At 44.4% G+C, this 16,422-nt stretch overlaps 1 protein-coding gene across 1 annotated transcript in view; it reads left to right on the forward strand.

Moving 5' to 3' along the window:
- Nucleotides 1-139: 139 nt before the first annotated feature.
- The window catches only part of IL13RA1 (interleukin 13 receptor subunit alpha 1), a 67,255-nt gene continuing 50,972 nt past the window's right edge, over nucleotides 140-16,422 (forward strand). The window contains exons 1-4 of the mRNA XM_024128174.3: nucleotides 140-300; nucleotides 6,446-6,585; nucleotides 12,528-12,666; nucleotides 14,517-14,637. Coding sequence (XP_023983942.1) covers nucleotides 222-300; nucleotides 6,446-6,585; nucleotides 12,528-12,666; nucleotides 14,517-14,637 — 479 coding nt within the window. The 5' untranslated portion in view covers nucleotides 140-221. The remainder of the gene's footprint in view (nucleotides 301-6,445; nucleotides 6,586-12,527; nucleotides 12,667-14,516; nucleotides 14,638-16,422) is intronic.

Genomic DNA, 16,422 nt, shown 5'->3' on the forward strand with positions numbered 1-16,422 from the left:
CGCGTGGGGGGGGGGGGCCCGCCCCCCGCCCGGGGGCCCGCCCCCGCCCCTCTGCCCTCGCTGACCGCGTGGGGTTACCTGCGGCCAGTGGGTGGGGCGGCCCTTCCTGTCTGCGCCGGCCCCCGGCCTCCAGGGCGGCGGAGCCGGGAAGTGGGAGAGGGAGCAAAGGAGGCGGAGACTGCCGCGGATGCAGCCAGGCTGGGCTCCGAGCGAGGGACTGCATGGAGCGGCCGGCGCGGCTTTGCGGGCTGTGGGCGCTGCTGCTCTGCGCCGGCGGCGGCGGGGTGGCCGCGCCCGCGGGTGAGTGCGGCCCCCGGGGCCCGGGGCGGCGGGGGTCGCGGCCGAGAGGCCAGCAGGGGCGCTCCGGGGCTGCCGCGGCGGGGGTGGGCGCCGGGGCCCGTCCCCACGACGCCCCGCGCCCGCGGCCGCCTCCCTCTCCCGGCTAGAGGTGGGGGAACCGGAGCGGCCCGGCTTTCCCGGATCCCGGGCGGCGGGGGCGGAGGCGGGGCCGGAGGACGACGACTTGTCGCCGCACTTCCCTCGGCCGTCGGGAAGCGCCGAGGAGCCTAGCGCCGGGGTCCGGGGCCGAAACGAGTCCGTGGCATCGGAGGGCCGCGGGGTCGGGAGCCGGAATGTCTCCGGTGCCCCCGGGAGGGGATGAGGGGCCGGGAGGCCGCGGGGACGGCGAGCGAGGTCCGGGCGAGCTGGGACGCGCCGGGGCTTCGTGCGCGGCCGGTCCAGCGAGGGGGTGGGAGTCGAAGGGAACCTCTAAAGCTCCTAGTCCCTGTAGGAAAAGGACGTGAGGGTCGCGGCCACCTCTGGCGTCCAAGAAATCCAGTGGGAATCCCGGAGCGTCATCGCGTGGATGCCTTTTTTAACTTTTCCTTTATTAACCCTTATATTTTTGAATAATTTTCGATTGACAGAAAAGTTGCAAAGGTAGTATAGAGAGTTCTCGTATACCCCTCACCCTGGTGCGGCAATTTAAATTAATCAAGCAGAATTACTGTGAAAAGTTGAGGGCTAATGCATTCCTCACGGCCAGCTTTTGCCATGAGCCGCCTTCTGGACATTTTTGGTGACGATAGTAGCTCCAAATTCTAGCCCCAAATTCGATAGGTTTTATTGTCACATTGACACAAACACCCACAATTTGTGTATTGCATTTTCAACCAGTGTGTTGTGCTTTGAAACCCAAGTTGAAATGTTGATTAGGAAACCTCGATGGCCTTTATTGATTCAGCCAACAAAACGTATGCACAGTCTCCTCTGTGCCGGGCAGTGTTATAGGGGCAGAGAGTGGAGCCGTGAGCAAAACAGGTCAAGTCCCTGCCCTTTGGAGTTTATATGCTGTTGGCAGTCAGAGGAAGGGGCCGGGGGGAGTAAAATATAAGGTATGTCAGATGGCGATAAGTACTATGGAGAAAAACAAAGCAGGGAAGGGGTTTGCCATTGTAAATAGGGTGGAGTAGGAAGACCTCAACTGAAAAGGTGGCATTTGAGTAGAGACTCGAGGGAGGTTTGAAGTTTGACAGTCAATGATTCAAGTGCCTGCCTTGTTTAGTACTGAGCCAGGCTCTGTAGGTTGGCTTAGAACCTTAGAGTATACTGTGTAATCGTTGCCCCCAGTTCACTTGGGGGGATCTGATTCCCATAATCATATGGGGCAGCTGCAGTCCAGAGAAGGGAGGGGGTCACCCATCTCATTAGTCTCCTGATTTTCACAGTGCTACTCTAACCCCCTCCCTCCTACAAACTTCCTCCCCCCACACACCTGGAACAACAAACAGCTGGCCCTCTAGTAATACTGGCAACCCCCAACTTGATCATTTTTGTCACAGAAGTTCATTAGTAACTTGGTTACTTAGAAATAGAAAAACTTTTTTCCCATTGGAAATATTGATAGAATTGCATGGTGGAAAAAAAAAAAAAAGAAAAAAGAACAGGGGACTTGAGTTTTAGTGGTCTGATATTTCCCAGGTGTGGGACTTCAGAGCTTGTCATTCCCCTCCCTTGTACAGCAGCTTTCTCATCTGTGACAGGAGGTTGAACTCCATAAGTTTTAAGGGCTCTTCCAGCGCTAATCTTTTGAGTGTTTATAAAAGATTAGGTTACCAGCTTAGTTTAGTCTGTGTAGATTGGTAGCCCACATTGTGGCATGTCTTAATAACAACTAGCATTTATATAGTGTTTACTCTGCCGGGCAGCGTTCTAAGTTTTCCACTTCAACGATTTCATATAATTTTTACACAAAACCCTCCTGTAGATGCTGTTATCAGTCCTGTTTTGTATGTGAGGAAGCTGAGGCACAGCAAGGCCCAGAGCTCTCGTAGGTGATAGAGTGGAGGAGCTAGGCTTCCGAACCTGGCCGCCTGGTTCCAGAGGCCATGCCCCTAACCACTGTATTCAGTGCCTCTCTCTGCAGAAGTGAAGGGAGTCCTTGGCTGGGAGAGGAGCTGGGCTCCTCCCACAGTAGCAGGGTAGGACTGGTGGGCACTCATGCCAGTATGTACAGGCCATTGGTATGAAGTGAATGATCATGTATTGGAGACTTGCTTTATAGTTGCCAGACTGTGTAGTCCAAACAATAAGTACTGTAGGCGTTCAGAAGAGGGGAAACTGAGGGCTGGGAGTGTCGTGGAAGAGCTAAAATTTGAGCTAGACTTTTAAGGTGGGTGACATTTGAGTAGGTGGAGGAGAAGTTATTCCCAGTTGGGGGGAATAGCAGCTACAGAGGCCCAGAGGTAAGGGTGAGGGTGCCCTTTTGTGCTCAGCGAGGAGCCCAGCTTGGCAGGAGGGTGCATTGGCAAAATCAGTCCAGGCAGAAGGGCTTCATTTGCCCTTGAAGCTGAGTGGGGCGCAGCGTGAGGGAAATGACACCGGAGGAGAAGCCAGCAGGGAGACTTGACTGAGTGTGGGGTATCACTGGAGTGCGAAGCGACGCAGGGATCTAGGGTTGGAGGTGGCCACTAGAAAGATGTGTTGTGCGTGCCTTCTGTTCAGGCCCGTGCCTTACTGCTGTATGTCTGCCTGGCTCACGGGGCCTAGCAGAGCACATTAGTGTGATCGGGATGATTAAGAGAGGTGTTGCAGGGCTTCCCTGGTGGCGCAGTGGTTAAGAATCCACCTGCCAATGCAGGGGACATGGGTTCGAGCCCTGGTCCAGGAAGATCCCACATGCCGTGGAGCACCTAAGCCCATGCGCCACAACTACTGAGCCTGCGCTCTAGAGCCTGCAAGCCACAACTACTGAGCCCACGCGCCACAACTACTGAAGCCGCCTGTGCTCCACAACAAGAGAAGCCCCCGCTCGCTGCAACTAGGGAAAGCCCACGCGCGGCAATGAAGAGCCAACGCAGCCAAAAATAAATAAATACATACTTACATAAATTTATTTAAAAAGTGTTGCAAAAAACTCTGAAAGAGGTTGATGACTGAGTAGATGTAGAGGAAGGAGATGGATGACTCGTGTATAACTCTTGTGATTTCCTTGACTTTTCCCGAAATATGCATGCTTCTGCCAGCTCCTGTGATTGAACAAGAGAGAGCAAAAACTTTTAGTTAAGTAACATGCCTTATTATTAGAAACAGCATTGATCATGTTAATTCATAGTTAGAATGGGATCTTCTGCTAGATGACCACACAGACTCACTTGAGGTTTGAAGTTTAGTTGAGGAGCTACTTGAGTCCCGCTCTCCTTCCCACTCCCCTTTCTGGTCAGTGATCAACCCCTAAGAAATGGTTAGAATTAGATGCCTAAGGCAAGCTTATCAGGCAGAGAAGCTTGTTGTGTCTCTAAGGCCATGGACACGTATCAGTTCCAGAGAAAACCAAAGCAACTGTTTAGAACTATTTCGTCTCTTCAAAAAGAAAGAAAGCAGACAGCACACATTTACATAGCACTTGTTCTGTGCCAGGCACTGTTCTGAGTTTTTTAATCTGTATTGACTCATTTAATCCTCATAATAACCCTTTTTCATTAGTTTGCTATTATCATCCTCATGTTATAGATGCAAACACCGAGGCAGAGAGAGGTTAAGTAACTTGCCATCTAGTAAGTAGCAGAGCTGGCATACGAGCTCAGGCAGTCTGGCTCCAGAGTCCGTGCTCTTAATCACTACACTACGCTGAAATGATGTGTCTTACAGATGAGGAGCTGTTACAGACTTTTACAAGAAGCACAGTCTCCACTTATTTATTTACATGTCTGGATGTATTATACCCACATACATATATTCAGATATACTTAAACATTTGGAGATTGTATTGCAAGAGGGAGGAGGTATGGGGATATATGTTTATGTATAGATGATTCACTTTGTTGTTATACAGCAGAAACTAACACACCACTGTAAAGCAATTATACTCCAATAAAGATGTTAAAAAAGTAAAAATTTAAAAAAAAGTTTCTGTGAGTGCGTGTGCTTTTTAAAGTATAGGAAGTAGAAAAATCTTTAGAGAAATGGAAGGAACCATTAGGGGGAAAAAAAAAAAGGATGGCAGATAGCCACAAGTAGCCTAAAATGCAAACCTGTTAGAAGATCTGACTAAAGGATACTTCAGAACAGATGGGGGGAAATGAAATCCATTTGAGAGATTGGAAATAGGGCCGGTTATTGTTCTAGTAAAATACTGAGGTTAAAAAATAGATTTAAAAAGGTCTTAGACTCCTTTGAAAATTGGGGTATGATTTAAGCAAACCATAAATAGATAATATTTTTATTGTTAGGGCTTTAATTTTTGTGTGAGAGTGGGAGGTTTGTGGGAAGGCAGAGTGTCAGGAAGTGCTAAGCCAGCTCTCCTGGACTTTTGCTGCAGTGTGTTTCTGGAAACTACACAGTAAGGGAGATAATCCTAAAGTAAATTGTAATGTTCAGTAGGAGCAAGGTTTTCATTAGAGACTCTATACCTGATAAACGATTTGTCTTCAGCAATATCATTGACGTGACGTTCGAAAGGCCAAACTGGAATAGCTATACACTCCTGTAATCACTTAAAATCCTAACTTAAAATCACTGTCGCCTGAGCCATTAGTGCCCCTGGCACTGGCTGGGTTTTAATGCAGTGCAATAGGAACTCCCTGCTTCCACAGGACTTGGCCTGCGTTTCCTCCTCCTCCCCACGGTTGGGCCTTTGTTCTACCTTTCAGAAAGGCTAATGGTAGTTGAGTTAGGAAAGGCGGAATGAATATTGAGAGTTCAGGGCCTGTGCAGGCTGCTGTGTATAAACCTGACCTGGGGGGAATCCCAACTCTGTGGTGCCTGTGGGGTTGATGTTTTGGGACAAATGGTGGTTTTTGTTCAGTTAAAGAGGAAGGTAATGGCATAAATACTGCAGATTATGTAAGAGGCCCAGAGCACTCCAAAGTGTTGGCATAGAGTATAAAATAGAACTACTGATTGATAAATTAATAAAACTGTAGCCCTTAATTAATAATGATTAAGTTTGCCACTTTAGACAATTTGGGGGGATTGTTTTTCAAATTAGTTTAATGAACTTTATTTTGGAATAAATTTCGACTTACAGAAAAGTTGCCAAGATAGGACAGAGGAGCCCTCATCCAGTTTCCGGGGGACGATTTTGGTAGTCCTGGCCTCAGGAGAAGTTCTCGGGAAAGTTTGAAATGATGTTTCCTTTTCCTCCTCTATATGTACTTCCCTGCATTTGGCAGAAGCATGAAAACTCCTATCCCCGATCCTAAAGCTGGGTCCAAGATCCTAGAGCCAGTAAATATTTGGTGGAGACGGTGGGTTTTCTCAAAATGAAACACATTTTTTAAGACACTGGTTCACAGTTTCTCCTCTTTTCGTCCCTCTTCAGATTTGTCAGAGCTACAGTTCCAGCTGTTTAGTGTCAGACCTCAGGGGAGCAACAGGGTTGTTAGATCTCTTTCTCAGCACTTCTTTGGAAAAGTTATAAGAACAATTGCCAGGTCACGTTAGCAAGCACGATTAAAGATGAGCCGCTTAAACTCATTCGCAGAACTGCTGGGATTGAACTGTCTGTACTGAGTGCGCCTGGGCGCGAGTGTAGGGGACCCCAAATACCCACCGGAGGAAAACTTGGACATTTAAGAATATACTCTCCTCTGTGTTCACGCTATAGCAAGTGGTGAAGAATGCGGCCTGGGAGCCGCACTTTCTGGGTTTGCATCTCAGCTCTGCCATTGACTGGCCGTGGGATGTGGGGCCAGTGACTCAGTGTCCCTGTGCCTTACTCGCCTCATCTTTACATGAGGCTGAGAGTCCCTGTCTCATAAGGTTGTGAGGATTGAGATTAACATGTGGGGAGTACTTAGAATGCTGCCTGGCTCAATAAATGTTCGCTCTTGATAACTCAGTTTTATGATTCTTGGTCTCTAGCACTTGGAGGAATGGATTAAATTAACCACTGAAAACACTGGCTGCTGTGGATAAATTTATTTCTTGTGCTTGATTTGAACAGAACCTCAGCCACCTGTGACGAATTTGAGCGTGTCTGTTGAAAACCTCTGCACAGTCACATGGACATGGAATCCTCCTGAGGGAGCCAGCCCAAATTGTAGTCTAAAGTATTTTAGTCATTTTGGCAACAAACAGGATAAGGTAAGTTTTCTGGAACATATTGCATTCATAAGGTAAAGTGAACACTGTGAGTTGGAGCTAAGAATAAGCCAAATTCTAATCTTACTTCAAAGTGGGATTTTTATTTTTGAGTTGTGTCCAAATTTTTTAACTGGGAAAATTATGGAAACAACTGTTGACAAAATTGAACATTAGAAAATATTTGCCAATCAACTACAATTGAGATTATTACTCTTTTAGGAAATACTAGGCACTCAATAAATAATTAATTATGTTAAAGTTGGTTCCTGTAGGCACCCAGTGAATAATTAATTATGTTAACATTGGTTTTTGTGTTGCTGCCGGAAACCTTGTATTTATATAACACTTTCCATTTCTCAGAGAATTTTCACATTTACCATCTCACTAATCACATGCACAGATAGATATGCAAGGACTATGTGATGCAAAAGTAAATGGCCATATGGAAAATGAAAAAATAAGATGTCAGTGGCAGGTGGGGTTGACCAGACAGTTCCCTGATGCTTGAGGAAAAATGAGAGAAACTTTCAGCCTTTACAGTCGGATGTGCAGCCGATTTAAGTGAATTTTTGTTAACAAGATTGGATAATTTCAGATTCTTTATGATAGTCTTATTCAATGGAAGTTCCTTTTGAGCCTTATTGGTTTGTAGCCCCTGCTAATTGACAGGTTCCTCAAAGCATCATATCGTCTGTTCAGAACTGTTTTTTTTTTTTTTTTTTTTTTTTTCGTGGTACGTGGGCCTCTCACTGTTGTGGCCTCTCCCATCGCGGAGCACAGGCTCCGGACGCGCAGGCCCAGCGGCCATGGCTCACGGGCCCAGCCGCTCCGCGGCATGTGGGATCCTCCCGGACCGGGGCGCGAACCCGGTTCCCCTGCATCGGCAGGCGGACGCGCAACCACTGCGCCACCAGGGAAGCCCTAGAACTGTTTTATATCTTTATACGGTCCTTGGGTTCCGCATCTGTGGATTCAGCCAACTGCAGATGGAAAAACATTAGGGAAAAAAAATTCCAGAAAATTCCAAAAAGCAAAACTTGAATGCCTCGTACTGGAAACTATTTACATATCATTTACGTTGCACTAGGTATTATAAATAATTTAGAGATGATGTAAAGTATAGGAGAGGATGTGCCTAGGTCATATGCAAACACTACACCATTTTAAATAAAGACTTGAGCATCCATGCATTTTGGTGTCTGTGGTGGGTCCTGGAACCAATGCCCCTCGGGTGTAAGAGGGATGACTGTATCTTCTTTCAATGTGTGGGTGGGGGAGGTGGAGGATGTTTGGGGTTGAATTTGTCCCGGATTTTGAGAAGGTCAATGAGAAGTTGTTATTAATGACAGTACTTTGGCTCAGTGAACTGTGGAATCACCATGTTCAAGCAGTTTGGTGGCAGGAAGAGTCTGGAGAACTAGTTAGTGCACCATTCAGCTAGCTCAGTGGCCTGGGGTAAATTCCTTAACCTCTCCAAGCCTTCATTTCCTCTTGTGTAAAGTGTGGCTCTACTCACGTCTCTGGCTTGCTGGTCCACCAAAAATAATGTATGGGAAACTTAATGAAGTGAGGATGGAATGGGCTCTTCCTCTAGAGGGAAACTTGGTAATCTGCCTTCCTGCTTTCCTGCAGAGGTGTTAATTATAGTTTAGGTGTTGATTGATAAGGAATTGAGGCTGGTCAGAAATATTTGTATTTTAAAAGAGGTCCTCCAAATGCAGAAGCCTGTGAAACTCTGGTAGGCCAGTTCCCCTTTTCACACTGTTGGCTTCCTCTTGTTCCTAAGGAGGGGCCTTAGACAGTTGGAGTCTTAGTGGCAACTTTTGGTAGTTCAGCCTTGAGAAATTCCAGGAAAGACCCTTTAGTGCATCACCTGAGTATCTAACTGAAACCCCCAGGAGAGGTCACCATCTTTCTAACATGTCCTTATTCATTAGCCCGTCAACCACGCTCAAGGATCAGTCAGGCAGACATGCTGATATGCTAGTCTAGAAATGGGGCTAATTCCTCAGTATAGTTACAGAAATTTAGACTTGAAAGTAACTTTAGGAGGCAGTGGAATCAGATAGAATTGGGTTTGAAATTTTGTCTCTTTCCCTTTCAAGTTTTGTGGCCTTAGGCAAGTCATTTAACCTATCTGAGCCTGAGCCTCCATTTCCTTGTTTGTAGAATGCTGGGGGGAAAGGCTAGTAAAAGTACCTACTTCATATGAATGGTGTGTGTTTGTTAAAGGAGATAATGTTTGTGATACTGGCACAGTTAGTGTTCAATAATTGTTAGCTTTTATTATTATTACTGTTGTTAGATTCAACCATATGAAATTGTTGCCTTTATAGGTCATATTATATGGTTCAACCTAATATTATCGTTTAATCTTGGTCCCTCCGTTTTGCCCCTGAAGAGACCAGATGGAGACCATAAAGGGTGGCCTCTGCCTAAGGCCTGCTCATTTATTCCAGCCATTTGACAGCTTTGAAGGCTGCCAATGCGGCAGTTGTGATAAACACAGATTATTCTTTCCAGTCAGAGATGGGGGATTTCCTGTCTGAACCTTTTGGAAGTTTACAATCCTGAGACTGAGAATCAATGGGAGGAGTGGTTTTCCTTGCCTCTTTCTGTCCTTTGGACACAGCATTAATGTCATCAGACCACACCGGGGTGTATATATGCTTTGAAGCATGTTGAAGCAGTGGCATTATGATAGTTTGTACATGTTATGGGGCTTTTATGACCGTCTGACCGTCGCAAATTGCTAAATGAGGTAAATCCTTGAGGTCATTTTCAATCTTCAGATTGGAGGACCATTAAGATGAGAGATATGGAATCACAGATGATTTTTAAAAAAAAAATATTCCATACATGACTAGCTTAAGTGGCTGCCCTTCGCCATTGTTTTAGCAATGTCTAATCTGGCAATTGGAAGAAGGATCTGGCATCAGATTTTAGATCTCTTTCATCACCAAGAAATAGGCAAGTCTTACTAGGTGAATAAATTAAAAGGATGTTGTTCTGTCTAGGCATCCAAAGAGACTGAAGCTGAAGCTGACTCCCCTTTCCTTCTGAGAAAGGATTAGCAATTGGGAAAGCTGCAATCTAGCCAAATGAACTTTGGTCTTGAGGGAGAGGGGTCGGTTGAGGACTCTGGCCTTGATTTTTGATAAATTTTCAAAGGAGCCCAGATTCTCTGACAGGTGGAGCATAATGTCATACAGCAGCTACCAGTGGAATGAGTCACCACAGCCGAAAGTCACGTGGGAGCTATCACACATACTTCATCAAGATCTTCTGGGAAGGATTTAGTTCCTTGTCTGACACAGAGAGGTGCACATGACTTGGCGATCATTGACAATTGGGGTTCCTACTTTATTCATGCCAATTTAATATTATTTGCCTTGAGCTTTGAAAGAGATTTTTTGTTTGTTTGTTTGTTTGTGGTACGCGGGCCTCTCCCTGTTGTGGCCTCTCCCGTTGTGGAGCACAGGCTCAGCGGCCATGGCTCACGGGTCCAGCCGCTCCGCGGCATGTGGGGTCTTCCCGGACTGGGGCACGAACCCGTGTCCCCTGCATCGGCAGGCGGACTCTCAACCACTGCGCCACCAGGGAAGCCCTGAAAGAGATTTTTTAAAAGTATTTTGTCTTTTCCCCTACCATGTCTTTTCTAAGTTATTTTTTTATTCATATGCCCAAAACAAAAGGTTCAGGTTTAGGGCTTCCCTGATGGCGCAGTGGTTAAGAGTCCGCCTGCCAATGCAGAGGCCACGGGTTCAAGCCCTGGTCCGGGAAGATCCTACATGCCGCGGAGCAACTAAGCCCGCGCGCCACAACTACTGAAGCTTGCATGCCTAGAGCCTGTGCTCCGCAACAAGAGAAGCCACCACAATGAGAAGCCCGCGCACCGCAACAAAGAGTAGCCCCTGCTCGCCGCAACTAGAGAGAGCCCGCGCGCAGCAATGACGACCCAACGCAGCCAAAAATAAATTAATTAATAAAGGGTCTGAATCAATAACCGATTAACTTTGAAAATGAAGTTTTTTTTTTAAAAAGGTTCAGATTTAGGTGCTAAAGTATGTTTTTACTTTAAGAAATTCCATTTATTAAAAATACTTGTGTAATAAAACTCCTCAGCCCTCTCACTGGAACAATATCTAATATAATAAGAGAACTGGGATTTTTCCATAATGATTCTAATTTATGGCATTTGACTGTACATTTTCCCCTGGGTGTCCTCAGAGGGCAAATGCAGCTTCCACACAAGAATTATCAAGGATTCTTGGGTCAGGGTGGCTCCTTCAGCCACCCTGAGACTTTTGCTTAGTAAAATTGTGTGGTTGGTGAAATTTGCATTCGGAGCTTTCCTGCCACCATTACCAACAATCCTTGTTTCCTCAGCACACGTTCATCAATTAAGGGCCAGTTTCCTTACTTCGCCATGAGAGCTGTAATGGTGAAACATTCTCGAGAGCCTTCTCTTGGCACAATTGATATGTTCCATTCCTGTAGGCAGCAACTATATGGAAAGCCAAATGATAAGTAGGTTTCTTGGCAAGGAATCAGGAATTTGTTGTGAAAATGTACTTGACTCAGAATAGCTGGAGGCCCCACTGAGGGTAGGCAGGGCTTTGCTGCTGGGACAAAAATAATCAATGTCCATGGAGCTGAATCACCCTCTCTTTTCTCCCTGTCAGAATTTTGTTTGAAGACATTTCTTTTTCTCTTCTTCCAGGGCTGACCAGCTGACTCCTTTTTTAGAGTGCTGTCTTGCCTGGGCCTAAGAGCTGCTCAGTCTGTACAAAGTGTTGTTTTCTTCCCCATGTCTTTGCTGTGGTTCGTTAATTGATGATTTGCTGGCTACCTCTCAGAGGACATCCTTGTGTCCTGGTTTTGAGAGTCTCTCACAGTTGCCTTCATGCTCAGTTGGCAGCAGGCATGTGAAATGGCAGAGTACCCCTTAGGGTGGTAGATAAAGGTAACTCTGACAAAATTTCCCTTCATGGCCATCAGCAGGTATATAAAAGGAAATGCTGTCTCCAACTTGAGTCAGAAACTATTGCAAAACAGGAAGCTCCTTGGAGCTCTGATTAAAAGCAGCTCCCTTCTTAATTATCCCAACTCTGTCACCTTGGAAAATGTTAATTTCCTCAAGAGCCTTTAATCTCATTATTCTAAATCATAATAACCAGGCTTGTGATTGTTATCGGTAAGCTGTGTATAAGTTGGCATTCTGTAGTTCCACAAAGCTTATCTACCTTTCAGAATAAGAGCATGCTATACTCAGTGCATATAATATCAACCCTTATAATTCATACGTGTATGTGAGATAGTCAAAATGGTCAAACAGTGCAGAAAGGTGTTTCCTGAAAAGTCTCTCCTCAGCCCTCAGGCTCCCCTTCTTTACTTCCTCTCCTCAGAGGTGACCAGGATTGCCAGATTCTTAAAGCAGTCCTTTTTACCTTGATCTTGATGTTATACTGCATCTACTTGGAATTGAATTTTGATAAGCTTATTGTGTTTCCTTTGACATTGCTCTTAGACAGATGTGTTAGCATGGTAGGTTTGTAGTAAATGTCATGATGTTTATACATTGAAAATGCGGGAAATTGTCTTTTATCTATACCACGGTTTCTCGATGGTGGCACTACGGACATTTGATGCGGGATAATTTTTTGTTGTTGGGGGAGGGAAGGCTGTCTTGTGCATTATAGGATGTTTGGCAGCATCCTTGGCCTCTACCCAGTAGATGCCAGTAGCAGCCCCCTCCCAAGTTATGACAACTAAAAATGTTCTTAGACATTAACAAACATCCCCCAGGAACGGGAGAACAGAATCACCCGAAGCTGAGAATCACTGAACTGTATACCACTTGATAACTTTCCATTTTCTTTACACAAATGTACTTCTGTGTGTTTGCTACTGCAATGCCTTTTTAAATTTCCTTATCTTAGAAAATTGCTCCAGAAACTTATCGTTCAAAAGAAGTGCCCCTGAATGAGAGGATTTGTCTGCAAGTGGGGTCCCAGTGTAGCACCAACGAAAGTGAGAAGCCTAGCATTTTGGTGGAAAAGTGCATCTCGCCCCCTGAAGGTAACAGCTAAAAGCACTGTCTCTTGGCGTTTAGAGAATAAATCCAAATTATCCATATGCTTATGTTCAGTGTTCATTAATTCATTTAATTTTCAAACATTTGTTGAGTCTATTAAGTGTCAGGCACTGGTACTAGACGCTGACAACACACCAGTAACTGTCAGGACATCTCTGCCTTCGAGGTGCTCACAGACAACTTGAATAACAATGCCTGATAGTTATAGAGCACTTAATAATTTGGAAAGTGACACACACACACACACACACACACACACACACATACACACATGCACACGCACATGCACACACATATGCCTCTCCCCTAAATTGAGCTTCTCAAGCTTATTCGGTGAAATGAGCAAGGCATGTATTATTACCCTGATCTATTCTGTGAGGAAGAAGGGAACTGAGTGAGTTGCTGTAGATCTTCAGGTCCCAGGTCCAGTGCCTTAAACAAACGAAAATATTGATAGTGTCTTACTCATTATATAGAGAGATTAGATTGATATACAGGATATATTTGGGGAAAGATGTTAAAAGAGGAAAGTGGGCATGTTGGCCCAGCTCTGACTCAAGACTAGCCCTAGAAAAAGCTGTCAAGCAGTCAGGTTGATCATTGTCCCCCAGCTCCCTTCCCACCTATCACCCAGTGTCCTTCTGGCTCTTATGTTACATGCAGGGAGTAGCATATACTCAGGAAGAGCAGGGCTACCAGAGCCCAGATGTCCAAGTTTAAATCTCAGCTCTGCCAGCTTCTAGTTGTGTGACCTTAGGCAGATCACTTAGCCCCTTCTCTCTTCAGTTTCCTCACCTGTAAAAAGGGATGATGATAGTACCTGCCTCCCAGGAATGTTGAAAGGACTATATCAGTCAGTACATATGAGGTGCTGAGAATAGTGCCTGGCAGACAGTAAATGCTAGATACATATTATCTATTCATATCATGTTGCCCTTTGGTTGGGCAAGGCCCCATCTCCTACCTCCAAACCTTAACACTACATGACTTGTTTTCTAGACCATTCTCTCTACCTGTATGCACGGATCAAAAGTATATGAAGTAGTATTTGTAAAGTTATGAAATTCAGTACGGCTAGGAGGCTGGGAGCATGGTTTATAGCAAGTTACCTCCCCTATACTCGTTTCTTGAAGAGTTTAATAATCTGAAAGAAACTAAATTGTATTATGACGAAAAGGTGGGTGGTGATGGCTCAGCACAGTAGGCCTTTAAGGAGCACGAGGGATAGCAGGTTTGAATTTTAAACATAGGCATTTAATTTAGAGACGTGATGTCTTAACTTAAAAGGCTTTATAAAGGTAGAGATTTCAAATCATTAAGATTTTAGGGCTCCTAAGGCCATAAGCCCCAATAGACAACTACTAAGAGTTACGTTTTGCTTACCTTTCCCCAGATTGCCTCAGGAGGAAGGTTTGTTTAATTTTTAAAACAAGGTGTGTCAGTATTGCTCAAAAGACAAGGTAAATTATAACTCAGAACACGTGTTTTTTTTTTGTGAAAAGACAGGTAGATATAATGGTTGTTTATATTTTCACATTCATTTGGGAAATTCCATAGTCATTTCCTATGACTGAAATATTATTTGACCTTCAGACTCTCTCTCCAGTTAGGAATACAGGAGTTAGGGTCCCTCAGTGAGAGAAAGTTGTGAACAAATTAGATTTGGGTTTTCTTCCGCCTGGGTGCCTTCTGGGTCAAATGGGGTGAGAGGTTAGGGATTAGCTTTCCGGAGAAGCAGCCGGAAGCACGCTTGCCATCCCCCAGCCCCTGGAGTGACTGGCCAGCTCGCAGGGCAAGGAGACAAGGGTCCTAAACTCTTGGCTGCATATTCCAGGCGATCCTGAGTCCGCTGTTACTGAGCTGCAATGCATTTGGTATAACCTGAGCTACATGAAGTGCGCTTGGCTCCCTGGAAGGAATACAAATCCTGACACTAACTATACTCTCTACTATTGGTGAGTATGCACAGGAGACTTACTGGAGAGGGACTGACTGTGATTGTGTTGTGAGCCTTTGCACCTAACCTAGTTAAAACAAACCCCAAAACGGAACAGCCTATTCTTTTCTACACATTGCTTCATTGGAAAATGCATCTGCTTTTGGTGTCTCATTTAAAAAAAAACACCAAACTCTTAAAAAATAATTATAGATTCCATGTATATATGTGTTAGCATACAGTATTTGTTTTTCTCTTCTGACTTACTTCACTCTGTATGACAGACTCTAGGTCCATCCACCTCACTACAGATAACTCAGTTCGTTTCTTTTTATGTCTCAGTAATATTCCATTGTATGCTAACACATATATGTGGAATCTAAAAAAAAAATGGTCATGAAGAACCTAGGGGCAAGATGGGAATAAAGATGCAGACCTACTAGAGAATGGACTTGAGGACACGGGGAGGGGGAGGGGTAAGCTGGGACAAAGTGAGAGAGTGGTAGTGTGTATATGGACATATACACACTACCAAATGTAAAATAGCTAGCTAGTGGGAAGCAGTTGCATAGCACAGGGAGATCAGCTTGGTGCTTTGTGACCACCTAGAGGGGTGTGGTAGGGAGGGTTGGAGGGAGACGCAAGAGGGAGGGGATATGGGGATATATGTATACATATGGCTGATTCACTTTGTTGTAAAGCAGAAACTAACACACCATTGTAAAGCAATTATACTCCAACAAAAATGTTAAAAAAATTATAGATCCGCAAAATTAGATTGCAAAAATATATACAAAGAGATCTCATCTACCCTTCACACAGTTTCTTCCAATGGTAACGTCTCGTGTAACCAGAGTGCAATATCAAAACCAGAAAATTGACATCGGTACAGTCCACTGACCTTATTGAAATTTCACCGGTGTTCCGTCCAGTTGTGTGTGTGTGTGTGTGTGTGTGTGTTTAGGTCTATGCAGTTTTATCATATGCGTAGATACAGAATAGCTCCATTACCACGAGGATCCCTTGAGTTGCCCTTTTATAGCTACACACACCTCCCTCCTGCACACCCTCTCCCCACACTCCTCTCCCCCAAGTCTCTAACCTCTGTCATTTCAAGAATGTAACTGAAATGGAATCATACAGCATATAACTGTCTGAGGCTGACTTTATCTTTTTTAGCCTCTGCATAATACCCTGGAGATCCATCCAAGCTGTTCTGTGTATCAATAGTTCATTCCCTTTTCTTGCTGAGTAGTGTTCCATGATATGGATGTACTGGTTTGTTTAACATTTTATTCATTGAAGGATATCTTGAGTGTTTCCAATTTTTTGCAAGTATGAATAAAACTACTATAAATATTCATATTCAGGTTTTTATGTGAACATCACTTTTCAGTTCCCTGGAATAAATGCCTTAGGGTGTAATTGCTGTATCATAAGGTAATTGCATATCTAGTTTTATAAAAAAACCTGCCAAACTATTTTCTAGAGCGGCTGTACCGTTTTACATTCCCATCAACAGTGTCTGAGTGATCGGTATCTACCTCTCAAAAGGAAACAAATCATTCCTAGGGTTAAAGTGTAGTTTAGTTCCCCACAAAATAACTTACATTTCATGTTTGTGACTATATCTACAAAATTTGTTAAAATTTTCTTTCTTTTCTAAATTAATCTTTCATCATTTCCTTTCTTTAGAGCCTAGAATTATTTTTTCTAATTTTTGAATTTTATTTTATTTATTTTTTTATACAGCAGGTTCTTATTAGTCATCAATTTTTTTTTTTTTTTTTTTTTTTTTTTTCGG

This window comes from Physeter macrocephalus, chromosome 21 (assembly GCF_002837175.3).
Source record: "Physeter macrocephalus isolate SW-GA chromosome 21, ASM283717v5, whole genome shotgun sequence".
Lineage (NCBI taxonomy): Eukaryota > Metazoa > Chordata > Mammalia > Artiodactyla > Physeteridae > Physeter > Physeter macrocephalus.